General features: G+C 43.4%; 3 protein-coding genes across 6 annotated transcripts in view; 2 read left to right on the top strand and 1 right to left on the bottom strand.

Moving 5' to 3' along the window:
* Positions 1–2,220, bottom strand: part of Phb2 (prohibitin 2) — a 155,106-nt gene extending 152,886 nt beyond the window's left edge. For 2 of the 3 annotated variants that reach the window (XM_070213341.1, XM_017158973.3), the window contains exons 1-6: positions 2,116–2,220; positions 1,873–2,022; positions 1,014–1,360; positions 718–951; positions 449–526; positions 286–385 (exon numbers count right to left, since the gene is read on the bottom strand). In XM_070213341.1, coding sequence (XP_070069442.1) covers positions 286–385; positions 449–526; positions 718–951; positions 1,014–1,360; positions 1,873–2,005 — 892 coding nt within the window. In that variant the 5' untranslated portion in view covers positions 2,006–2,022; positions 2,116–2,220. Of the gene's footprint in view, positions 1–285; positions 386–448; positions 527–717; positions 952–1,013; positions 1,361–1,872; positions 2,023–2,109 lie in introns of all 3 variants that reach the window. The other variant, XM_017158974.3, reaches the window with a different exon arrangement.
* A 4,531-nt stretch (positions 2,221–6,751) lies between these two features.
* Positions 6,752–13,955, top strand: LOC108069049 (putative inorganic phosphate cotransporter). 2 transcript variants are annotated; one of them, XM_017158987.3, is made up of 4 exons: positions 6,752–7,129; positions 11,638–11,774; positions 12,088–13,173; positions 13,516–13,955. In XM_017158987.3, the coding sequence occupies exons 1-4, from the start codon at positions 7,042–7,044 to the stop codon at positions 13,678–13,680; spliced, it is 1,476 nt and encodes a 491-aa protein (XP_017014476.2). In that variant the 5' UTR covers positions 6,752–7,041; the 3' UTR covers positions 13,681–13,955. The 2 variants fall into 2 exon arrangements, with proteins under 2 accessions (XP_017014476.2, XP_017014477.1); XM_017158988.3 differs by lacking the exon at positions 6,752–7,129 and adding an exon at positions 10,172–10,312.
* Positions 13,956–20,547: 6,592 nt separating this feature from the next.
* MFS14 (Major Facilitator Superfamily Transporter 14) lies at positions 20,548–25,950 on the top strand. The gene is made up of 4 exons (XM_017158994.3): positions 20,548–20,909; positions 23,547–23,737; positions 24,126–25,202; positions 25,269–25,950. The coding sequence occupies exons 1-4, from the start codon at positions 20,861–20,863 to the stop codon at positions 25,446–25,448; spliced, it is 1,497 nt and encodes a 498-aa protein (XP_017014483.3). The 5' UTR covers positions 20,548–20,860; the 3' UTR covers positions 25,449–25,950.
* Positions 25,951–26,121: the final 171 nt, after the last annotated feature.

Genomic DNA, 26,121 nt, shown 5'->3' on the forward strand with positions numbered 1-26,121 from the left:
AGGCTCTAGCTCGAAGGAATTGCAATACGAATTAATTAACAACGAATGTGGATCGCCTCCTAGTCCAAGTCGCCGGCTACTGGGTTGTGCGATTGGGAGAAACGTTAACAGAACGAAATTTGGTAGCAAAAAGGAGAGAGAGATGGGGTACGGAGAACGCGTTAGAAGTTACTCAATTATAAAGGCTATGTCTAAGTTTTGGCCAATGTGATTGTGAACCAAAAGCACAAGTGTTTTTAACTTAAAAGTAAACTCTTTCGGTTATTCAAAACGAGAGCTATTTACTTTTGTAAACCTTCTCGGTCATGTCATCGAAGTCAGAGTCCTGGATGTTGAGCATCAGGCTATCCGCCGACAGGTAGACCTTGTTCTGTGAGGTGGCAATCTGTGGGGCAGAAAAGAGTTTTTCATTATCTTTGAATTATAACTTGGATTAAGCGATTCCTACCGTGCGGGCAATGCTTTGGGCGGCACGCAGCTTGCGCAGCTTGAGGTAGGCTGGGTTCTGCTTCACGGCCAGACCTAAGTGAACATATCAGTTAAGGAGAACCATTTGGTGGCAATAGTGGGTAAGTCTAGGGCCCTATTTACGCATGACTGTGAAGCCAAAAGTATCTGTTAAGCTTGGAAGACCTAGCTCACAAGATACTTAAGACATATCAGTTGAATATGTAAGGGTTTTAAAAAGTTTATAAATAGAGTTTTGTAAAAGGATATCATTTTAGCAGCCTCGGCTTCTCCCTCCGCCTGGACAATCTTCTGTTGCTTCTCCTGCTTGGCGCGCTCCACGAAGAAAACGGCCCGCTGTGCCTCCTGCTGGGCCACCTGCTTGGCCTCAATGGCGGCCGTGTATTCCTTGCCAAAGCTCAGCTCGGTGAGGGACACATCGTCCAGGATGATATTGAAGTCGCGGGCGCGCTCGACCAGCTCCTTGCGGATCAGCAGGGAGACCTATTGACAAAGAATCGAATTTTAAAAACCCATTTTAAGATGGCTATTTAATAGATATTCACCTGCTGGCGCTGGGTAATCAGCTGCGAGGCATTGAACTTGGCAATCACACTCTTCAGCACCTCGTTGCAGATGGAGGGCAGCACCTTCTCGTCGTAGTCCACGCCCAGCTGCTTGTGCAGGTAGGGAAGGTTAATGGAATCGGGACGCGAGAGCACACGCAGCGAGATGTTGATCATCTGCAGATCCTTGGAGCCGGTGGGCGAGGATATTTTGCGGGGACGCGAGCGAATGTCATAGATGATGGGGTACTGGAACCAGGGGATGCGCACGTGCAGACCCTCGGAGTAAATGTCGTTCTGGATGCCGCCAAGACGGCTGAAGATGATGGCGCGGTGACCACCCTCAACTGTAAAGTGCGATAGAATTATAGATAATTTTAATGAGTACTATCAAAACATTTTAGATAGATAACCGGAATATTATTCATGATTATACAATTTACAAACTGGCAATATTAATAAAAATATTTATAAAGAATAAAAATAATAATAATAATATTAAATAAACATTTTATACTTTGTACTTTGTGTGATATGTCAACATTTACCAAAAATAAATGGAGTTTGTTATGCAATCATGGGAAGATGAAAAGGGGGATTGGATAATAACAATAAGTAAAACCCAAGGGAATTTATAAGTTAAACTATCCCATTATCTCATTGTCACCTAATTAGACTCCAATAAGAACATTGCAAGTCCAATTGCAAGTTATGAAATCCGGGAAACAGCAGAAACACACACATACACCCATGGCTGTATGGAACACTTTGAGGTTATGTCCACATGCCGCTACTGATACCATGTTTGTGCTGTTTACCCGGCAAATCGGTGGCTATATGCGATCGGCCATATCCTTACCGGTGTACAGGGACTGGCTTACGCCGTAGGCAGCCGCTCCCACGGCGGCCAGGACCTTCAGTCCGATTCCCAGTCCCGGCGGGCCACCTTTGCCCAGCTTGCCCGCAAGATCGTTCAATTTGCTCTGTGCCATCTTGTTTGTGTCCTTCTCTGCAGCGAGGAATTTTAAAAATATTAGACAATCGTCAAAGGCAGGGCACACTCTCTAGAATTTGATAATAAACGTATGATTTTTACTCGTACAAAATTGGGAAACCTTCAGCACGTTCTGTTTAGTGTGACCGTTGGGCACTTTTAATACCATATTCTATTTTCAAATATACTAAATATAGACATAAGCGCTTCAGAAGTCAGGAGTGTGTATCGGCTGTCAGGATGGTGTATTTGCTAAGTGCTACTGTTAAGAGTTTACATTGGTTAGACAGTTTCCTTTAAAATTACTCATACGACACATATGCCAGCTTAAATTTAGTTAAAAATATAGTTATGTTAACTTGTTATACCTGTTACTAGTAGAGTTTCGCGAATGCCAGGCCCCCTTTAACGCCCACAAATAGCAAAATTGAGACTCCACTATCTAAAATCTGTTAACAGAGTAATGGGTATCTGTTAGTCGAGGCAAAAATGTATATATAATTTGAACACAACAATTCAAATTTGAAAACGAAACAAGTGTGAATTAAAATCCAATGTACAAATTAATTCCTGATAACTTACCACTAATTACTTTGAAACGTAGGCAAGAGCTAAAAATAGATCAACAAAAGCATATGATGAGAGCCGTCTGGGGTTTTTTGTTGCTAGCAGCACTTAAACTCACTTGTGAGTTTTTTGTAAAATTGTGACAATTACAATTTCGAGCGCATAGCTCCAGTGTGCTGGAGCGGAAAGGAATTTGAATCGGCCGGAGAAAATTTTTATGCCCCTTATCGAAACAGTCGGGGGCCCCTCACGCGGCCGTGTTTCGACAATCTGATTTCAGGACTTACCCTCTACGCAGTGTTTACTGCCCAGTATTTATTGCTTAGCCCCTTCTGATATGATGATACGGAAGTGGCCGATTAGGCTCTATTGCTTTATGGCGCTTGTCGCAAATTGGCAACTGATGGATTTGTAATTAATTTCGGCCAGCATCGATTAGATAAGGGATGTGAAAGACTCTGTTTTGCGGCTGTCAAGTGGCGCGGAAATTTCCTCGAATTAGCTGCGCTAAAAGCCGAAATTAGGATTGCCAGCTGACGCACCTGCCACCTCTTATTTGATCAAATCACGTTAAGATGTTAACAAGTGCGCCATAATGGCTGATGAACTTGGCTCTGACGTCGACATCGATTTAACCACGGGCCTAAGACAACGTAGGCTTAACAACGATGGGCTTAATTTCGCATTCGCAATGCAAAAGGCATACAGAATATATGAGAGTGACGTTCGTGCTTGCACTCCCAGAAATCCCCAAGGAAATCTACATATTAAGCTTAACCACACAGAAAATAATGTAAAATTTGATAGCCATATTATTCGGATTTTCAGCATCTGAATTTCTAAAAAGAACTATTTGTTTTGTTTTTAATTGGTTTATTATTCATGAATCGATCATCATCATCATCATTTTTTTAGATATGTAAAGTGGAACACTTCATTCAAGTACTTTGCGAGATTTAATTTCTGTATCATCCAGAAAACAAGTGGTGAATAATTAATATAATTAAAAATGAGGGTTTATCATTATCATAGTTTATGCTTCATTTCTCAGGAAACATTATATAAGAAGGGATATTTTTATTCATATTACAAATTAAGGATAAAGAATTTCTATAAAGTTGATAATTATAATTTTTTGCGGTGCATTAAATATGTGATGAGTTCGGTTTAAAGACCGCAAAGACTCACTATCGGGAATACCCACGTTCTAGAGGGGGGATGGTGCAAATGTGGAAGTGGGTGGAAGTACCCAATCAATGTCATCCGAGCGCGTTAATCGCGGACCAAAATCGGCTATCGGGGGGCTATTAACATGCGCAACGGGCCGCTGAAAAAGCCAAATGCGAGTACTCGACTATGGCCAACATCGGATCGGTCGTACTTAGCTTAGTTATTGGCGGGGCCAACGAAGCTTGCCAATTTAGCGGGAGTTCGTTCGATTTCCATTGAGCGACGCACACTTGAACTTGAATTTCCATGTGACACGGCGAGGGGGTGTAATACTAAAGCTATAGTTTAGTATTGAGGAACTAAAGTCGAAACGCCGACTTGTCTGTGGCCAAGTTCAAACAAAACAGCACGTTTTGCATATTAAGAACTTGAGAGTCACTCATCGCAGATCGGGGGGAACTTATGCTGAAAGTCTCTATATAATATAGCTCGAATCTGAAATGCATTAACAACTGATCATTTCGCTGGGCTGGAAAAAATGTGTAACGGAATGTAATTGGCCGAACACCCGAGCGATAAAATCCAACGGAGGATGTGTAATTGCATTGACTGGCAATTATTTTGAGCCAATTCTCCGCCCCTTTTGCCACCTGACACGTGAAAAGCGAAAAAGTGAAACAAAAGCACAGACATCATACGGTTCTGCCAGTGGAGCATAGCGTGATCACTTGTTTGGGGGTGGATATTCGGATTGGGGGTGGTCGGAAAATGGGAGATCGGAAAATGCCGCATCATTCGCCAGCGGAAGAGCTGCTCTGCGGCGGACCTTTCTAATTTATATAAACCAATAATCGATTTGCATCCGACAGCGAGTTATTTTAGTCACTGATGGATCTATTAACAGGTATCTCTTGGGTTTTGTGGGGAACCTTTTGTGCCTAGCACGAGATGGGGGGAATCTCAAACCACATTCGGCTATCGCAACACAATTAATTCGGTACCGCTGAAGGTTTTAATAATTTATAAGGCAGTCTGGCAAAAACTAAATTGGGGAGATAAAAGGTTTAATAGGTCAGTTAGATCACAGTATTACGTTTGTTAGAAAACTATTGATGAAATCAGAAAATTATCAAATAGGTTTATAAAAGTTTAAACACTTTTATAACATTTTATTGGAGTAAAAAATACGTGATTTATTAAATTTTGTTCGAAATTACTTGACCTTGTGAGGTCTTTTAAAATTACGAGTGCCCTAAACAATTCGCGTACCTCTTTTTTAGAGATTGGAGAGCTTTAAGTATTTTATTGTATATACTTTAACGTAGCTACACAATTATCATAATCGAATCTCACTTGATTTAAAGTCACTACTTGAACTATTATATTTCGACACAAATCTCTGTCCATAGAACTTATGATTGTGAACCTACTTTTAAGCACTTTAACAAGTGGTTTCAAATCACAACGCACCTTTTGATTATTTTAAAACCTCCATGGAGGGTATTGAAACTGACTTATCGGCCAAAAAATTGATTCGTGACTCGGCCATCTTTGAGATCCCGAGTTATTTTCGCTCTCATTGACTCGCAACTCGTTTGAGGAGCTCGAAAATCAAATAGCGGCATCATGACAGGTGTATTAGGTGGAGATCCATCCCCCCGCCTGGTACCGAATTGGGCATCGATATTTGAGCGGATTTAAGATCGTTTAGCACACCCCTTGTGGAGCACGCGTTCGGCTATTTTGTTCGATGCCCGATTCCGCTGTTTAGCGTCTGGCGAGATAATCAGTTTGTTTTCATTTCCACCGGCGACATGAGAGACATGAGACGGGCGTGTGTCCAAGTATCTGGCAGATACTTCGCCTCAACTGTCGCGGAGCTATCTAAAGCACTTGTTTGCCCTGCTGACGCACCATTAGATCGAACTTTCATTTGCGGGGCCGTAAATTTGGCAAGGTGCGATTTAAGCCAAAGCCAGAGACGCGAGAGTCTCGAGGCAATGAGATATCTCTATCTACGTGGCGCGGTACATAGTTGCAAGAAATTCCAGTTATTGTCTAAAAACAAAACAATGTGAAATCACAATCGCAGATCGCTTGAGAGAGGGAGAGATCCGAAACGAATTCCATTGGGGCAGCCAGGCATGAACTATGCATAACTAAGAATTTTAACCAACACTACTGCACATTTCTGAGAACATTTCTAAATGGGCAACCTTAGACGGCGGGTGAAAGTGAAAGTGCCCTAATGTCAAGAGCACTCGGCACTCCACTCACTGCCAGGAATTCCCAAAGACCCCTCTAGATAGTTAGATAGATCGTTAAGCTTGAAGTTCCGTGGCATCCACGAGTACGCCAAGTGATCGCTTAACCAGTTTTAGAGCTACGCCACTCGGCGCTCTTTTATTTTATTTTGTCAGTTTCTGTTTCGGCTCGGGTATCGGGGTTTCCCTGGTCGGCCAATAATTCAATCTCTGTTTACCAAAAAGTTTCATTCATTCGCTGAGGTGAAGACCCCCAGCGCTTCGTAAATTTTCCACTGGCCCATTTCGGTGCTTTCGGGGTGCAAGCCGTTCGCATCGCCCTCGGGATTGATACCGAAGAATATATCATTATGTCAAGATCATCACAAGAGGTTCCTTTGATTGGGTGCGAGGTCCGCCCACTTGACTACCCATGTATGTTGTAGTACTACGACGTCGGGCGTCCCTGACAAGTCGGGTAATCTAAAGATGACTTCGATAAGATTCGATTCGGCGGATATCTCCGTGGGCAGAGCGCCCACCACCCCACGGATGGCTGTCCACGAACCGGGCAAGTGGCAAGTGGGGAATTTCTCCTTCTCCGTCTCCGTCTCCGTCCGCCGGAATCGCACTGGAGTGGCTACCTAGCTTCATCGAATCTCCGGTGACGTATTGCTGAGCGAGCGCCGAGCGTGTTTGAGTGGCGATCGATCGGGCAGCAGTATAAATGGAGTCCCCGCGCCGACTCAGCGTTCAGTCGGTCTGAAAACGCAGCGGCGGCGAGAGCGGTACTTAAGTACTACCCATTAACTTTCGATTCAAACCAAAATCGGGCAGTAACGAAAGCAATTGCAACAGTTGTGAATATGGTGACATTTGCCTCGATCGCTGGCCAACATTTAATTACCACGCCTCATTAAGAACGGCCCAGCCGTAAAAGTGCTAGAACAATACATACAACCTACAACCTCCCACTGCCAACGCTCTCAGCGCCGAGAGTTTGTTTAGTAAATATTTATTTAAAAGTATACCATATAGTTAAAACTCAGTCAACATGAAGCTGATGTGCTGCGGTGGCTCAAACGGATCCATGAGCGTGGACGCGAAGAATTCCACCAAAGAGGATGAGGCCGTGGGCAAACGTAAGTGGAGCGGTTCGATAACATTAGCTACGAGCTACGGTTAGATAACCCCAATAAGTCGGGTCTTAAGTAATTGATAGGACTTGTCGCCACTCGAGGGGATCGTAAATTAAGCGGATATCGAAAAAACCGTTTAAAAACTGGGTTACGACATTGGAGGTGTTGGGAAGCGATCATCGCTATTACGCTATTCCAAACGCATTGCCCTTTCTGGAAGCCATAACTATTCAAAAGTTATGAGCAATATTATTTAACAGCCCATAAAAGTTCACTGACCACTAAATCAAAAAATGTGTTTTGCCTACAGAATTTTATTAGAATTCTACTTTTCCTGCTTGAAAAAAAATCGAATAATGGTTAATCAATTTCACGTGATAACGCGAACAGCTTTTCATTACTGTCATTTGTGCGCAAAAGATCGAACATAAAACATCGTTAGCCGAAAGTTTTCCAAACCTGAAGTGCTGTTTGATTAGGTTGAACAATTAATGTTCAAGTGCGGGCAGGTTGCTAATTTCAGTAAATGTGATTAAATCTTAAGTGGCAGTGACGGTTACTTTTTCGTTTTGTTATTGTTATTCCTTAATTTTATTACTTTTTTGCCAACTGCAACAAGTGTTTTCTTGGTGCCAAAATGGGGGTTTAGTCACTGGATCGAGTTCGGGCTAATTATTATGGGCCAAACTGACTCTGGCCATTAAATATGAATTAGTTGGGATTAGGGGAAGGGGATGGGAAAGGGGCCTGTCCGGAGAATGGATAAATCGGATACAGACAGACAGGAAGCGGGCCCACAAATATAAATCATCAAAGTTCGTATGCAAATCGCGACCCAGGGCAAAAGTAAGCACACACACAGCAGTCCGATTCATTTCATTTAACTTTTTTTTGTTTGGGTGGCAGTCAACCGGGCGTATGAGGAATACGAAATAAAAAATGAGATAAACAAAAACAGCGGATCACAAAGAATGCTCCAATACTCGACAGGCTGTCTGGGGAGAATCCAGTTTAGTGCCGGCGGCTAATGAGCAACTATTGCAAAAATACTGCGACTAAACAACGGCAAACATCGGCTACGGATTCAGATTCAGATTGAGATTGAGAGATACGATTCTTTGAACAATTAGAGTCGGCCGCGTATATGGCGAAAACATAAATCTCGCATATTTCCTATTATGTTCCTGCTTTGACTAAACGGAACAACAACCACTTGGTTGAAGTCGAGGGGGAAGTGGATTTGTATAAGTGGATATTTGGTTTTGTGGTTACTCGGATATTTGGATATTTTAGGGATAAAACCTCTGCTAAATACATATTCACATTTGCATTCGTGTTTATATCACTAATAAATCGCAAATCTTTATTTAGAGCTGCGTGCAATTACCGGGCGCCAAGTGGCCTGCATGCAAATTCATTAGCACTTGACAAAATGCGGGAACTCTTCCGTCAGAGCATAAATTACACAAGTGCGCTCAAAATAAACATTGAAGTTTTGATTATTTGTAATTGTATATTTAAATAATTTCACTAAATATTCAAATTAACAAGGCAGGCGCCATGGCGCCCGATAAATAACGCAAAAAAAGCTAAGCGAGACGAGGCTGACACCGCAAGTCGGGTCACAAATCACAGGTAGAACTGAAGGTTATGGAGCTGATAGGCCACAAACTACAGAGGAAAAATATAATAAAAAATATTAAATAATTATAATTAATTAATTTAAAATATACAAATTAAATTCATTCAAATATAAAATCTGTTTCTATACTATAACGTTTTATTTTTATTTGACGTCAAGCCAAAAGCCATTAAACACTTTATCCACTTATTAGAATAACATTCTTTAAAAACCAGATATTTGTAAAAACGTTATCGTTTTTATTCGTGTGTTGTGGGTGGCTTTATCGTTTAGAGAAACCCGCTCTGCTAGTTTTTGTGCGTTCGGCTGATACTGATACTGGTCACAAAACTCGGCCAAAGAGCCGGCTTATCAGCCGTCCATCCATCCGTTGAGCGGCACAAGGTGGCCAAGTGACTGGGCCTTGTCTGGAGCAGGTTGTGACACCCATGTCGGATACATCAGCCACTTGACGGCCAGTGTCCCCTGGCCAACACCCACCTATCATCGCGGCCTATCAAAAATGTCATCGAGTGGCGCTCGCTATCTGCTCAATGTGAAACTGAAGTGCCTGGACATTTGAAAGTCGTTGGTCTTAACGTCTTCGCCGTGGAGTTTCCACCTGCCAAATTGGCCATATCCTTATCAGCCATGATAGCGGCAATAATACCCCTTCTTAAGCTGTCATGGATTTACCCCAGAAGCGTGTCCAGAGGTCTAACTGAAATTCATTCATTGTGAGAAACTGAAATCAATTCAAATTCAAATTCGTAATACCATTAGGTGCCAGCTGGTAATTACATCTATAATTGCGTGACTTGTGGTTAAAAAGAGCTTTGAAGTTTGGATCTAGTTCTTTGTAGACTTTATAGCTCTGGGTAGTAAACAATAACATTGCAGCTTTGGGGGGCTAGGCTAGCTTTTTGGGGCTTGAGCTTTGCGATTGAATGAAAAGCTTTGGTAATACGATCCAATTTCCACCTGCTGCTTTCAAGTTCAAAGCTAACGGAAAACGATTTGAAAATCGGTGGGCTATAAATTTCAGATAATTTCAGATCAGTGATAGGAGTCTACTATAGTAGCACGCCTTGGCCAAGTGATCATAGTTTTTGAATTAGTGCATTCATAACGCCTGAATTGGTTACATCAAAAGCTGGAGATAAGCCCACCCCCAGGGGTCGAAAATGGGTTGAAGCTTCAGGGGGTGGCGGTGCAACTGGGGGGAACGAGCAACTGCCACGCGCTTTTACACTGCCAACAAATCACAGCGACAGTTAACGTCACAGGTCCAGATACAGATACAGATACGCCTCGGGCTGTAGCTCTATGTACAGATACGTGTACCCCATGCACCACCACAACTACCGGGCGATGCTGGTTAGGTGATCTGACTATTTGCGTAAACCACCTGCGGATGCTCTGCCAAGAAGCCATCAGTTAGTGAACAGGCTCCAAGCCGAACGGTAGTGCCTGGCTGTGAAATCCCACACTTTTCAACGAAGAGCTAATTAACCCAGTTAAAACTATGGTTACCACTGTGAAGAATCGTCGTTTTGAGGATGAAGGTGGGTCCTGTCTTAAGGTGTTCTATAAAGCTTAAGAGTCCATTTATAAAACTAACGAAGGTATTAGGGGAAAATTTTATCAAATACGAATTAAAACACGTTTTCGAAAGTTCTCAAAAAAGTTCAATATATGAGTGCTTAAAGAAGTTAAGTTTTTAGGACCAAAGAGTTGGCCAAAATATATAAATATATCCCCCAAAAAATCTAGAAAACTAAAGTTAACAAAAATGTTAACAAAAAATGAGGATATAAAATAAGATAATTAAATTTAAAAAAAATTAAATTAAAATATAAATCACTGTAATCATTTAGGTCACTCCCCTTAAAATATGATTTTTTGTTTGTTTTCTCAGTGTATGAATAGGATTTGTAGTTACTCTGAAATAAAGTGCAATAATTTTCAAACAAATATTTTACCTTGAAAAAAATCTCAAAAACCATTTAGAACCTCAAGATATTCCCAAAATAACCACAGCTTCTTCCCAAGATCTTGCAAGATCAAGACCAAAATTAGCTGTCACCAAATTGCTTTGAAGCTCTTATCAGCGATGATAAGAGAGAATATCCATAAAAGACGAGCCCCCGTTTTCAGTGAATCCATATAAAAGTAAAAAGGGGTGTGATTCAGGACTTTACGGGCCCACTAAAGCCCTTGGTGTAAAGCCGTTGTAACTGGCATTTTATGGCCCACTCACAGCCACTTAATCTCTGTCAGAACACTCGAGATTAAACAAACACCGAACATTAGCCCCTACATACAGATATAGATTCATATCTAACTAAAATCAAGGCTGAAGGGGTCAAATGAAGGGGGTGCTGGGAGTCGCAGACATCTGCGCTGAAGTGTGGCCGACAATTCGGCGCCATATCTATGAATGGAATTTTTTCTCGAAATCCAGAAACCAGAAACAGAAGCTGCCCCCCAAATGCAAATAGAAAGGCAAGTAATTACGTCTCCACCGCTTGTCTGGCTGATAAGGGATGATAAATTTGGGCGTAAATTACGGCTAAAGTGGGAGAAAGAAGCGCCAGAGGTAGTACGTTGTCCGTCATAAATCTATTTCGCTGGGGGCCCGCTGTCGGATCTTTTGCCTCTGAACAAAAAAAAACGCAAAAGGAAATTCCGAATCTTGGCCACCAGCGACCTACAGGCGACCTACAGACACAGCCCCACTTTAGTTACATATATATACCTCTGATAGTGCGCCTGATAGCTGATAAGCATAGCTAATCGATGGCTGACTGCCCATTGATTGGCCTGAAGATCAGTTCGCGAGTCAGATTACCCAACCCTACCTAATCGATTACGTTCTGATTGCTTTTAGATTCCGGCTTGGGCGTGCGTCACCTGCAGGTCTTCCTACTCTTCTTCGCCCTCACGGTGGCCTATGCCCTCCGAGTGAACCTCTCCGTGGCCGTGGTGGCCATGACCGATGCCGCCTCCGTGAATCCCAATTTTCCTGTAAGTATTTGCTGTAAAAATAAATACCCCTTTGATTTACTAAATATTTTAAAAATGATTAAAATGGTTATCTAAAAGAAAGTCTTTGCTAAGTAATTTATATTTCAATTTTTTTATAGTAATCAAAAATTTGTTTAAATGCAATACAAATTTGGTATTCCAAATAAGAAACTTAATACAATATAATTATAATTTAATAAACCCTAAAAAATCTTATTTTTAGATAAAGTTGTATTTCCTTTAACGCAAATAATTTCACTATTTAATTTGAAATTCCAAAAAAACTAAATTTATTTTATTACCTAATTTTCAGGAGTACGATTGGTCGGAGAAGACGAAATCCCTGCTGCTGAGCAGCTTCTTCTGGGGCTATGTGGTCACCCAGGTGCCAGCGGGTGCGTTGGCCCGCAAATACGGCGGCAAGGTGATGATCCTCACCGGCCTGTCCATCTGCTCGGTCCTGAACGTCCTGACACCCCTTTGCGCCAGGATCGGAGGCTGGCAGCTGGTCTGCGCCCTGCGAGTGATCGAGGGTCTGTGCCAGGGAGTGGTCTTCCCCTCGACCCACACCATCCTGTCCCACTGGGCGCCGCCCAGGGAGCGGGCCACCCTGGGAACGTGTGCCTACTCGGGCAACCAGTTCGGAACGATCATCATGCTGGCCACCAGCGGAGTGATTGCAGCCTCGCCCATTGGCTGGCCCAGCATCTTCTACATCTCCGGCGGAATCGGTTGCGTGTGGTCGGTGGTGTACTTCTTCTTTGGCGCAGGATCGCCGGCGGAGTGCAAGAGCATCTCGGCGGAGGAGAAGAAGCTGATCGAGATGTCGCAGGCCAGCGAGGTGAGCAGTGCCCAGGAGCTGCCCAAGGAGCAGCTGCCGACGCCCTGGCTGAGCTTCTTCACCTCGCCCGCCTTCCTCGTCCTGATCGTGGCCCACTCCGTCCACAACTGGGGCTTCTGGACCCTCCTCACCGAGATCCCCAGCTACATGAAGAACGTCCTGGGCAAGGACATCAAGTCGAATGCCCTGCTCTCCTCGCTGCCCTACGTCTGCATGTTCGTCATGTCCTTCGTCTTCTCCACGATCTCGGCGCAGCTGAACAACCGCAACTGCATTACCACTGTGACGAGCAGGAAGCTCTTCAACTCGATTGGTCTCTGGATCCCCATGATCACCCTGATTTGCCTGGGCTACGTGGACACCGATCAGTCGGAGCTGGCCGTGGTGCTGCTCTGCTTCACCGTGGGCATGAACGGAGCCACCTACCTCGGCTACAACATGAACCACATCGATCTGTCGCCCAATTTCGCCGGAATCCTCATGGGCATCACCAACGGAGTGGCCAACATCATGAGCATCATCGCCCCGCTGATCGTGGGATTCATTGTCACAAATGAGGTGAGTTTGAAATATTATAGGATCATTAAAGGATAAAATTTGGAGATCATGAAAGAACTGAATTAATTATTTTCTAATTTTCTTGAGATAATTAAATTCCAAATACTTTATACAATCTTCAAATAATTTTCAAAAATTCTAGTTTAGCAGACAAAGAAAATGAATTTAAGATATACATTGTCTTTAAGATATAATATGCTAATTATTAGAACCTATAGTTAAATTCTGAGAAAAGACAAAAATAATTTAGATTTTTAAATTCCGATATCTTTTTTAGGTGTCTTAAAATACTTGTATTATCCAGTTTCCTTACTAATATGTACTTTTTCATCTGCTTTCCAGCACGATCCCGAGCAGTGGCGTGTTGTGTTCTTCATCGCCGCCGGATTCTACCTGGTGGGCAACACTCTGTACGTGATCTTCGGCAAGGCGAATGTGCAGCCCTGGAACGATCCTCCGGCGAAGCCTCGTCGCAACTCCACGCCCCAGGTGGAGTCGCAGCACTAGACGTACGGAGGGTCTTGAGTTTAGAGAAATGGGTTCAGAAACCGCTAGTCAGCTAGTTCCGTTCTCCTCCAAATCCAAACCATCAATCCTAACTGCAGCCGGGCACAATGCATTCTCGCATTGGCCGTGTATATTTGTAAATTGTATTTGTTAACTGTGACTACATCGTATTTGCATTCCCCTCGTCTTAAGTTCTAGTTGTTAAAGACTAATTGATAAGATCAACCATGCGAAAAAAAATAATAAAACATGCATGAGCAACATGTGCAAAGAAAGCCACAACAATGTTTGATTCCCACACGGTGTGGCGATTTAATGTGGGTGGGAACCGGTCGCTATTTGAAGGCCAGATAAATGCGATTATTATTAAAAGTTTTAAATTGACTGCGGGAAAAGAGCTCTAGATTTTCTTATATTTATCAGAAAACAAGGGATTACGTAGTACTTTTTAATTACGAATTATTAACGATTATTTCGTTCTTAGTTTTCTTTTTTTAGGCAATTCCAAGGTAGCGAACTACGGCCAGCCGGAGTTTATTTACCCTTGCAGATCATTCCTATAATAATACAATAATGTTAAATTTGGATTTACTACCTGCAATAGAAATAAGACGTAGTAAGCTTAAAAACTGAAATACTGAACTCGTCTAGTGATCCGATCAAGAATATACTTTATACTATAAGTTGCAAACTCCGAATGAATTCATTACTCCCTCCACAAGGGTAAAAGATTTGATTTCAATGACTTGAGAATGTCATGATTGGTTCAGTGACCATAACTAATTTAAAATGGTTGATGTGTGTAGTAGAAAACTTGTCTGTAAGGTGTAAAATGTGAAGTATTTATAGATTTCCTTATTTATGAATGGCGACGATCATTGTTTTAAAAAGTATGCTTTAAAAAACAAAGATCTCCATGTAGAATGTAATTTGTGTGTCAAGTAAACTTTATGTTTGTTTGGATGAAGAATACATGTATAATACATGTAGAGGCTACCAAGGTAGTTTTGGGTGATCACCCTGGTTCAAAATGTTGTATCCCTAGGAACGTGTATTTGGAGTTTTGGAAATGCGATCCGATTAGCTACAAATCCAGCCAAAATGTATTGTGGCCAACAGCACCTATCTGAGGCCCTGCTGACGTAGCAAATAACGCAGATTTGAACCGAAAACTTAACGCTGGGCTCCGCCATCACATAAAGTTGTATCACAAAACTAAGACAAGCTGGCAAATCAATTTTGCAATCATTTAATCCCCGTTTCGAGCGTATCTCTCACATGCTATGAAGAGTGCCGTGCACATTTTATAGCTTCGAACTCGGCGGGCAAATGGAAATCGAGGGATAAGACGGCTGGTGTGGGGGGATCGGTGGCATTTCAGTGGCGGGGCGAACTTGTTGATAAGCGGAATTTGAATAAATGTTTTTTTCCCCACCTCAAGCACGCGATATGGACAAAGGCAGTGTTATGTGTACGGCGACTTATACAAACACATAAGTATTTTTAGTTGTGTGACGGGAATGCGAGAGAATTTGAGTCAACCTAATTTAAATTCGATTCCCAGTGAAACTATCATTTCGAATTGGATCTCGTGCTGGGTAAGTTCCGAGTTCTGGGTGTATCAGCCATTTTCATTCCCCAACCACATGCTCTGAAATCTTGAGCTCTTAAGCAACCGAGTGATAAGGGAATCCATTAAATGCCCATTTAAAGGGAGTTATTTTTATGAAATCTGAAGAGATCTTATCAAGTCGCAATAAAACCGTAAAGTGAACCGTGGCCACTTGTACTATCGGCCAAGCAATTTCCTACACAGAGGGAAAGTACAAAAAGTCATTTTGGTAAATGTAGTCATTTTGTACACTTAAATATTTTTAAATTTATATTAATTAATTTTTAAATTAATTTATGTTAAGCCATATATAATATTTTGTTAAAAAAAAAGGATCAAAGTCAGAGTTAAACGTCTTAAAACTTTGATAACTTCCCGTGATATTTTCATGAACCATAATTTAAATGTTTTACTTATTAAATTAACAACTTTTGTTATTTCTTATCTGAAAAAATAGTTTAGAAATGAGCTGTTTATTCTCAAAAATTACAAAAAAAATAAGGTGAAAAAAAATAAAAGAATAATATAAAATGTTAAAATTATATAATTAGGAAAGTCTTGTAAATAATCCTGAAAGTATCAAAAACAATAAAATGTTTTGGTTACAGAATTATTAAAATACTATTGAATAGATATCTGAAGGTTAATCTCTCCCGGTGCAGGGCTTCGGTTAGTCTTCTGGCCTCGGTTTTTGGCCATCACCGTAAACTGGTTGGATGGGGGATCGGGGCCCAAAATAAAGTGTGCAAATCTCGACCAGAATGGGGAATGAGAAATGCGTGATAGTCGGCCGACTCGGTGTGAGTCGGCAGTTTCTCGAGTGTCTCTCTCCTCGGTGGTGAAATCATGGGTAGCACACACCCATGGGGTCCCAACTTCATGCCCCCCTCCACACTCCCCCCACAAAAGTGCAAAAAAATGACAAACTCATTTTGTGACTCGTTTTCGACATAAAAATATAAAGAGAGGGAGAGCCAGCGCACACGTGAACGAGGCGCCGAGCGGCGGAATCGGGTGCCTTCGTCGTGTGCGGGAAACGTGATCAAAGATCGGCCGAGAGAGCCCCAATGCTCTCGGGGTCTCGGACTTATGGGTGTGTGAGTGATTCGGATTGGGGCCTGCAAAATGGCAAAAACAATTAGCACAGTGCGGCGCCCCATTCTCTTTTTCTCTCTCTCTTTCTCTCTGATCGGCGATCGCATTCTTTGTCCCCCTCTCGCTCTCTCTCTCTCGCTCACTCTCCCTCTGTCTCTGTCTTTAAGGTTATCGCTTAATCATTTTTGCACTGTTAACGCAAATAATACCCAATGCTGTTTGTTGTTTTTTGCAACAAATTATATTCGTATTTATATTCAAGCGAGTGTTCAGCTGTCTCCGCAGCGATAATGAATTGTTAATTTCCATTTCACAACCAAAGTGTCGCTCGTTTTAGCTACTTTTGGGGCCCATTTCTGCCCAGTCATCCTGAGCACTTTTCGCCTGATCTTTGGATCTGGGTTTTAGCCCTATGTCGCTAGATAATCGCCTAATGCCCCGTGATGTCACGCCGCAGGTGATAAATCACAGCTACTGTTCGCCAGAGTCGCCTGCAAAATGATAAGGCTTACACAATAAACTGTGAAATACGCCTTTGGGCCATAAACCCTCGAAATCTTCCGCGAGATAAGATTCTAGATTCTGCAGTCGCACTGCGTCCACGCGAGATTTGTCGAGTGACTCAAGGCAATCGTTATTTCTTTCCACCTCCGGCGGAAATAACCGCTCCGAAAAAGATCTATTTATAGGGGATCGCCTCTCAGGCTTCCCGACTGCAATTAAATTGAATAAAATTTTGAATAAATTTTTCCGCAAATATGCGTCTTTGAGTGTTTGCCAACTGGCTGACCCACAGACATTTCTTTCTTCGCCCCCGAAGACGGGGTGCTAATAGAGGGCCGCGCCCCCAGATCGCCACACCCACCAGCAGACCGCCGATCAACATCCAATTCCAATACATCCGATAAAAGTTTCCAGCGACCCACGCTAATTGAAATTGGCGGGTGGCAGTGGACAATGGACAATTGCCGCTGATTGGACACAATTCAATTACGCCGCCAGTCGGTAACTCAAATATGCCTTAGGAATTCACACAATCCCAATCGATTTGATCCCCCGCTGTAATGAGCCATTTGCCCAAACATTTAGATGCCACAGAAATATAAATTCCAATATTGTGATCGATATAACTCGACTTGTTTGCATGCAAAGCCATCTAAATTTGGTCATAAGTCGAGCGATCGACGCTGGAATACTCTTTTCCACTTATTGAAATTTATTGGCTGGCCAGCGGTAACTGATATTGATCGAAATTAATTAATGCTATCTTTAGGAATAGAAAAGTTTCAGCTATTTAAAGATGTTAGGTAACCTTGATTGGTTTTATGAGAGCCGCACGACTTTTTAGTCGAGTCACCACAGTGTCTAATTGTTACCGAATTAGAAAATGGCATAAAGTATTTTGTTTAATTACAAAAAAATTTAAGACAATTTACTAAAATTAAACATTTTAATTGAAATTCTGATCTCTCGGGACAAAGTTCATGTTTTAAATGATTTAAAATATTTTTAACTAAATATTTATAATAAATACTTTATTTGTGCCGGTTTTTAATCAAGAATTTAACAATAAAAATACAAGGAATCTAATATTAATCGTTATTAGGAACATTACATTTTAAACAATTTATTTTCCTTTTTTATACAGTTTGTAACAGTTTCAGGATGCATTGCACCTATGGAGTATTAAAAAATAATCTTTAAATGCACTTGAAGATCTATTGCTGCCAAATTGCACCCTAAAATGGGATATACCCTCCCCGAAGAGTGCGAACAGAGACTTATTTCCATAGGCCAACATTTGCGGAGAGCATTAAAATGCTGTTGGCGCCAACGCCTCAAACAATGTCCGTGTGTCCCGGGGACATCGTGATTAGCAGTGGAAAAAAACTCCCAACGAGCATTGGAAAGGAGCCAGAACCATCGATATAGATGGGTACACAACACCGGATCACAATTAGCCCGTTTAGAGGGTTTTTGTTTGGTTACACCTGGCGTATACGTAATGCAGCGTAAATAATTTTCCGCTGCGAGATCGATATTTGAACAATTCGTGTAAGAAAAAGCTGCATATTAATTAGTCTAGAACAGGGCTCACATGTGGGGGTGCGCCATATGGTGGGTGGGCTCCTCCAACCCCCGGATCCAGCGATCCTACGACTTCATCCCTCATCCCCTATTCCCCAGCCCCCGATCCCCCGAATAGTTGACGTCAAGCGGACTGACTGTTTACCATTCGTCAGGCGATAAGCTCTGGTGCTGTAACAATCACATCCATCAGTGCCTGCCTTTTGAAGTGGGCGTGTCACCCGATTAGATTGCCATCGCTGGAATTTCGCGACATTCTCTAATTTTAGCCGGCCATAAATCCGCAATTCGCTCAAATCACTTACCAAAAATGTCCCATTAGGGGCGATGGCTAATTCTTTAGCCGCAGATCCGGTGCCGATAAGAGGGTTATGGATTGGGGACCCGTGGGCCCGGCTAATCGAATGCCCTCCGAAATCGGAAGCCGATAACGTGCATATGTCTCGAGATTCGCAATTCAGGCAGCCAGTAAATGAACGTGCCTCGAAACGTGTCTGCCATGTGCCAAAATTGATTTGCCATCAACAAAATGCACGGAAAACAAATAAATATAGCAATTGAATGAGTAAAAGTCCTGCACTGAAAGTATTTTTAATGTTTGTTTGTATGAAAGTCAATCAGTAAACAGAATAATGTAGTTCATTCAGAACAAAATAGAACATATTCATAAGCAATCATCGTTTCATAGCTCTTTACCTATCATATATTCAATTTTATAAATTGAATCAATACTTTTAAACTTTTGCAGTTTTAAGTTTTAGGTCTTAACTGAACTTAAATATTTAGATAATTCTTTAGGAAATAACTAGAACATGCATATTAATAAAGACTGATCCAACTCTAGGAATAAGAAATGATCTGTTATTTTCCGCCTTTAATCCTTAAAATTTCTAGAAATAAATCATAAAAACCATAATAAAATGGTGTACTAAAAGTTTTGCTCTCTGTAAATACGGGAATGGGAGTGGAGCGTTATCAGCCAGCAGCTGTCGTCATTGGCCCCTGACTCCTGCGCCTGCCCCTCCCCCCACTGGCCGTCGTCCCTTGGGTGTTTGTCAGAATCAGAATGAATTTGCAGAGCGTTTCCTGGCCGAACTATGGAGAGAAGTGGGCCGGGGCGCGGGGATCGCCCAGTGGTCGGCTCATTTACTTAGTCGAAAATCAAAGTCTGAAGTGTCGCTCGCTGATAAGCATAAATAATTTGTTTTAAACATTTCATTTTCAGCAATTATATTTTGATAAGCCCCGTGCGGGGAAGAACAACAAAAGCAATAAAAATGGAAACCAAATAAACAAGTGGAGTAATTAAAGTGAGGCAAGTGGAAGGGGGAATTCGTGTCATCTTGAAGTGAAAATTGCATTGATCAAAGGGTCTGTGACTTATGCAAGCGAGTGAGAATAGAATTGAATCAATGGTGTCCATCGATCACCCGGAGCGCGGTTATAGATCGTCTCGAGGCTGGGTTATGTCATTAGCCAGCACACGGAGAGTTCTTGGAAGATGTACTGTAACCGAGATGAGGTTGTTCCAGGCTTATCAGTGGAACACAATAACCTCGCCGGCGATTTTCGAGGCACCTTATCTCGGGTTGGATGAGCTGTTTACCTACAGGTCCGCAGGACTTTAGGATTTCATTCATGCCCATGGTCTGCTCTTGTATCTGGAAGATACCGGATTGTCCGAACAGAGAGATTTCGAGAGAGAAAGAGAGAGAGATTTAAGTAGGAGAGGCAGAGCGATCTGTGACTAATGTTACAGCCTGCTGCAGCCACAATACCCAGAAATCGGAGGTTCGGGTAGCGGGTAGCGGGGTAACCACTTGGCCCGAACTGATAACCATGTGCTGGTCTTGGTGTTGTTTACTTACTCCCGTTCGCCGGTTCACCCAGAGAGAAATCCACACACACACACACGCACAAAGAGTATCTGTGAGTGCCAGCGTGTTCGGTTTGACTGATAGCGGAATTCACGCGATACACACGCTCTCTCCGGACGATTCGTGGTGTTCGTGAGAGAGCGGCTGGTCGAGCGGTCGGGCGGGCCGAGTTCGATCATATTTATAAAAGAATCGACCGCCGCCAGTTACTCAAGCAGTCGCAGTCGTTCGCCAGAACGTTCAAAACCCGCTCGTCGCTAGAAAACTCACAGTTTTGAAAAGTCCTACGCCCAGAATCTCTGGATCCGTAATCGTTTCGTTTCGAAAACCAAAGGGAAAACACGCGTAAACGGCAGCAGCTACACACATGTGCGGCAACTTCATGACGGAACCGGAACACGCTGTGTGAGATATCGAGAAATTCCAGTGACCCAAACGCGAACGTTAACGTTTCGAGAAAATCGCATAAAAAGCACTATACAATATAAACTCAACCCGCGCCGCACACATGACAACTGCATTGACCATGGTAAAAACGGGTGGTAAATACGCCAACGGTAAGTCCAATAGCAAGGTAGAACACACCCCCACTGGAGATCGATCTCTCTCCAAGCCTTACGTCCACTTGGACCACCGTCCGAAGCACGTGTCTTATGTAAGCGTCGCGATCGTTCGACTTGATCCGAGCTTGTGTTGCCGGAAACCGCCTAATTGGTTCTCTAACAGCACTCCCATATTCCTATCTCGATCTCTATCTCTGTCGCCAGTTAGCTCCATTTGTAGAATCACTTTTTTTTTGTTCGTTTTCATTTTTAACCTAGCTGCTCAACTGGAAGCGATGCTTCAGCGGTTCACGCAAATATCAGAAATAATTATACATCTATACAGTCTATAGACGACCTCCACTGCACAAAACTGCATCCTCCGAGATACAATTTAATTTTTCCTCAATTTATTTACGTGCTTTTTTTTTCTGTGATTTTTCGGTTACGCTGACAAACAAAATAAAATCACATTTTAGCACTTTCGAGTGATAAAAATAAACAAAACGAACGAAAACGAGAAGGGAAGAGAGGTGGTGGTGGTGGCAGCACCAGTGTTTCTGCGCCAATGAAATAAAGAACTTTAAATAGATCCCGACATTACGGGGTTGGGGGATAGGGTGGGATGGGGAGCAGCCAGTTTAGTCAGCTGATAAGCCGTAAACCCAAAGACAAATTCACAGTTGTAAAATAGTCCGCCATCTGTACACTTGCACGTTCCAAATGCATGTGCCGCTCCCCGTGTTGTCTTTCCTAGGTTCTAACGGTAAACATAATGGTCTCGCTGTGTGGGTGGTGGGTGGTATAACAGCAAAGGCGACGCTGTAACCGGCGATTATCTTATCACTCTGCCGCCTGGGGACTGGGGTCCTCTGTCCGCGCCTGGAAAGCTCGGCGGCGTTCCAGTTTTATCGGGGCTCGGGCTATCGGTTATCAATACGGCACACTTGACTCACTTAGTGCTGTGTGTCCTTCGCTTGTCCGTCCCACTAACGGACAAAGCACTGGCGGTGACTGTACCGGACCGGCAATCAATCAAAATATACGCGAATATACTATAAATGGTGCCCAATAAACACTCCAAGCTGGAGCTCTGCCTTTATGGAGGCTCATAAATGCTGATTGATTTGGCTCGTCGTGTATTCCGCAGAAAATTAGTTTGCAATCGTTATTTCGGTCGTAGGTTTTAATGTATACGGGGGGGTATCTGATTCTTTTCTGGCACTCTCCGTCTCGAGACAAAAAGTTCTATATCTTGGCCATAAATTTGCTCAGCGTTACGCCTAAGGGGGAAGACATTGCGCAAATAAATTTAAAAACGTGTCAGATAAAGCGTTCTCACACGACCACGAGTCATCGCGTTCAACACGCGAAAGAGACGGCGCGACCGCGGGGGAAAGAGAGAGGAACCGAGAGTCAGAGAGAGACAGAGGGAGCGCCACTCAACCGGGCAGAGGAAATGGAAGTGGAAGTGGAAGTGGGAGAGAGAGCTCAAAGTTCGGACGTCAGTTTCGGTTTCGGACGGCAATTCAAATGTGAAATTACTGGAAAAACAGTACAACTCGTGTAGCTTGAATCACCATCATCCGATGGTTATTATTATACTGTTTTATGAAACTTAAATGAGTTGTTAAAACTAAGAGTTTCACAAGTATTAGTAGTGCTACGATTTTTTATTTCATCAGTAGTAGATTTTTTTTATCAAAAATGTAGTTTTCTGGAATTTTTTATTTTTGCCAGTTGTGATAATTTATTATACATACCATTGTGATTTCCTAAAAGATTAAAAAAGGAATTTTAAAAGAAATACAACTTTAAGAAATTGAAACTGTAGTGGTTTCGGACTGTAGTTATAATTGATGGTTTGGAATCAAACTGTAGCTTGGAGTTCAATAGACCCCAGTGCCTTGTAAGGCCGCGTTGCAAGGTTGCCAGCGGTGGAGCGGTGTTGCAATGTGCACCACCCTCCCACCGCCCACCGCCCACTTTGCCGCCGGCCCACTCCTATTTATAAAGACTAAGCCATTTATGGCGAGCCAAAGTCGGGTTTAAAAATAGCCAAATGCACGAAAACAAATCCGCGTAAGGCAGAGACCAGTGAGAAATGCGATGTGCAATGGTGTGCCGTGTGCCACCGGCAAGAGATCGTCACGTGAGGATCGGCCGATCGGGCGATCGCCTCGAACAGGTAGTGTGTGGACCACATGTACCTTATACTTTATACCTCATACTTTATGGCATGGTATAGTACAGCACCGTCTCGCTGCATTTTACACGACATTTTACAATAACAAAGACAACGCGGGGCTGCGGGTCTCTCAATGCCCGATTCTCAATATTCGCAGCCAACTTTGGTCGAGTGGGTGTATCTGTATACGTGATCCACCCATCTCTTTCTGGCCCGCTGGCATGTGCGTGCGTGAACAAGATTTTGACATAGTCAAAGTGTTTTATAAATAAACGCGCCCCACATACTTACATGGCTACCAGTTTGGGCTTAGTGAGCGAGAGATATAGAGAGAGAGACAGCCAGAGAGAGAGAGCTCCGATAAGAGGCTAAGAGAGACGGAGAAAAAGCGCCACATGTGAAGACCCCTCTTCCCAATAAAATATTCCCACTAACCTTCTCCTCCGACATCTCTCCACCTACAGAGAAATTCCTCGGGGTGAGGCATGTGCAGTGCATCCTGTGCTTCTTCTGCCTCGCCATGAGCTACGCCTGGCGGGTGAACCTCAGTGTGGCTCTGGTGGCTATGACGGACAACAGCACCATCCTGGCCCAGAACTCCACCGATGCAGGCGGGCTTTCCAGCAACTCCGAGATTGACATCTTCAACTCGAATGTAAGTTTCTCTTCTGAAGATTTAAAATGTATTTTGATGTGATAACTAGAAAACCTTCAGAAATTATGTTTATTATTTCCGAATACCATAATTCTATGTGGTTTCTGAGGTTTTCACTGTGAACTTGAAGTTAGCACTGATAGTTACAGTCCATCAATATACATACACAGAGAAAAAAAAAGACCAATGATAGTCATAAAACGGGTATTTTTTCATATTAATTTTGTTCCGTTCTGGGTTCATATCAAAATGATATTTCCGAACATATTTTGTACCATATTATTATGAAATCTTACCATTTTGGTATGGAAAAATTGATATTTTTCTCTGTGCTTCCCAACGTTTAACTACCCTTGAACACTTTGTAATAATTTCCTATCCTCTACAGCGGTACTACAATCTGACCAACTCGGATAAAGCCAACATGCAATCTAGCTTCTTCTTTGGCTACATAGTCACCCAGGTGCCGGGTGGCTACTTCGCCCAGCGCTACGGAGCCAAGACCATGCTGTTGTACGGACTGGGCATAGCGGCTATTATCACGATGCTATCGCCGTTGTCCCTGCAGTTCGGAGTGCTCCCCTTCGCGGCCATGCGATTTATAATGGGCCTGGCCCAGGGTGCAGTGCATCCGGCCACGCACGCGCTGTTGGCCAAGTGGTCGCCGGCCGAGGAGCGAGGAATGCTGGGAACCCTGTGCTACTCGGGCGCCCAGTTCGGAACGGTGGTGATGCTGGCCACCAGTGGCCTGATCGCCGATTCCCCCTTGGGCTGGCCGAGCATCTTCTATCTGGGCGGAACTGCGGGCTTCCTGTGGATGATCTTCTGGTACCTCTTCTCGGCCAGCACGCCCGAGGAGCACCGTCTGATTTCGCCGGAGGAACTGAAGTTCATCACGGACTCGCGCAGCGATGGCAAGATGCAGTCCGCCGAGAAGCTGGCTCCCACGCCCTGGAAGGCCATCTTCAGCTCACTGCCCTTCCTGTCCCTCCTGGTGGTGCACTGCACCCACATGTTCGGCTACTGGCTGCTGCTCATGCAGATCCCCACCTACATGAAGCAGATCTACCACGTGGACATCAAGAACGGAGCGCTGCTCTCGTCGCTGCCCTACATGGCGATGCTGCTCCTGAGCTTCTTCTTTGTCTGGCTGTCCAAAGTGCTGCAGAGGAAGGAGGGCCTGTCGCTGTCCTTCAACCGGAAGATCTTCAACAGCATCGGCCACTGGATACCCATGCTCTCGCTGATCGCCCTGGGCTATGTGCCCACCGATAATGCTCCGTTGGCGGTGACGCTGCTTACCCTGACGGTGGGCATCAGCGGAGCCACCTACCTGGGCTTCCAGGTGAACCACATCGATCTGTCCCCGAATTACGCCGGCACGCTGATGGGCCTCACGAACGGAGCGGCCAATGTGATGAGTGGGGTGGCGCCACTGATCGTGGGACTGATTGTCACCGATGATGTAAGTTTGATAGATCATAATTGTTAGGAAAAGTAGTTACTGATGCGATATCCTCATCCTTTACAGACTAGCGTTACCCAGTGGCGTGGAGTCTTCCTGCTGGCCGCCGGCTTCTACTTCCTGGGCAATCTTCTGTTCGTCATCTTCGGACGCACCGAGGTCCAGTGGTGGGACTCGCCGAGGGACAACAAGGAGCAGGATGCGGAGCAGGGCGCTCCCCTTGCGCCCAATGGCCAGGTCAAATAGAGACCGCACCGCATCCAGAATCATCCGGGCTGTTGTTTCATAGTTTCGTAGGCGTAGTTAGTTAGTTAGAGATCAGAGACCAGAGACCAGACCAGCTGAAAGTTAACTTTAGTGACAATCGCGTGCTTCCATTAGCGATATTATACGGTAATTGCTTAGTCTTAAGGCAGCGTAAATTATTATTGTTTGCAGTATTTTCCATAATGTACATAATCCAAAAAGAAGAAAGAAAAAAACAACAAACAAACAAACCAATTAAACTTGCAACTTGAGAGAAAACGTTCAGTGTAAATAGGGACAGAGCCCGCGAGGAGAGAATTCGCTGCTGCAACACCAACTCTAGTAATTGTTATGTTTTAGTGTTAAGTTAGGCATTAACGAAAACCAATCTTGTGATGAAAAAAGGAAACTAAAAAAGGCAAAAAAAGAAAAATGAAGACAATACTAGCCATGAATAAAACAGCTCAGTTCGCAGCTGCAAAAGAATCAAAGTATACCGAAATCAATGGTGTTTTATTTGGAGGGGTATTTGAATTTGATAGCCAGTCGCCGGCTAATTATCGATAGCAGCGCACTATCAACTCTATTGCAACAATCGAATAGTGGTGGGAAATAATAAACTATTTCCACTAGTTTTTATTACAGGAGCATATTTGATGGTGCTTATGTTTGT

The sequence above is a fragment of the Drosophila takahashii genome, chromosome 2R, assembly GCF_030179915.1.
Source record: "Drosophila takahashii strain IR98-3 E-12201 chromosome 2R, DtakHiC1v2, whole genome shotgun sequence".
Taxonomy (NCBI): domain Eukaryota; kingdom Metazoa; phylum Arthropoda; class Insecta; order Diptera; family Drosophilidae; genus Drosophila; species Drosophila takahashii.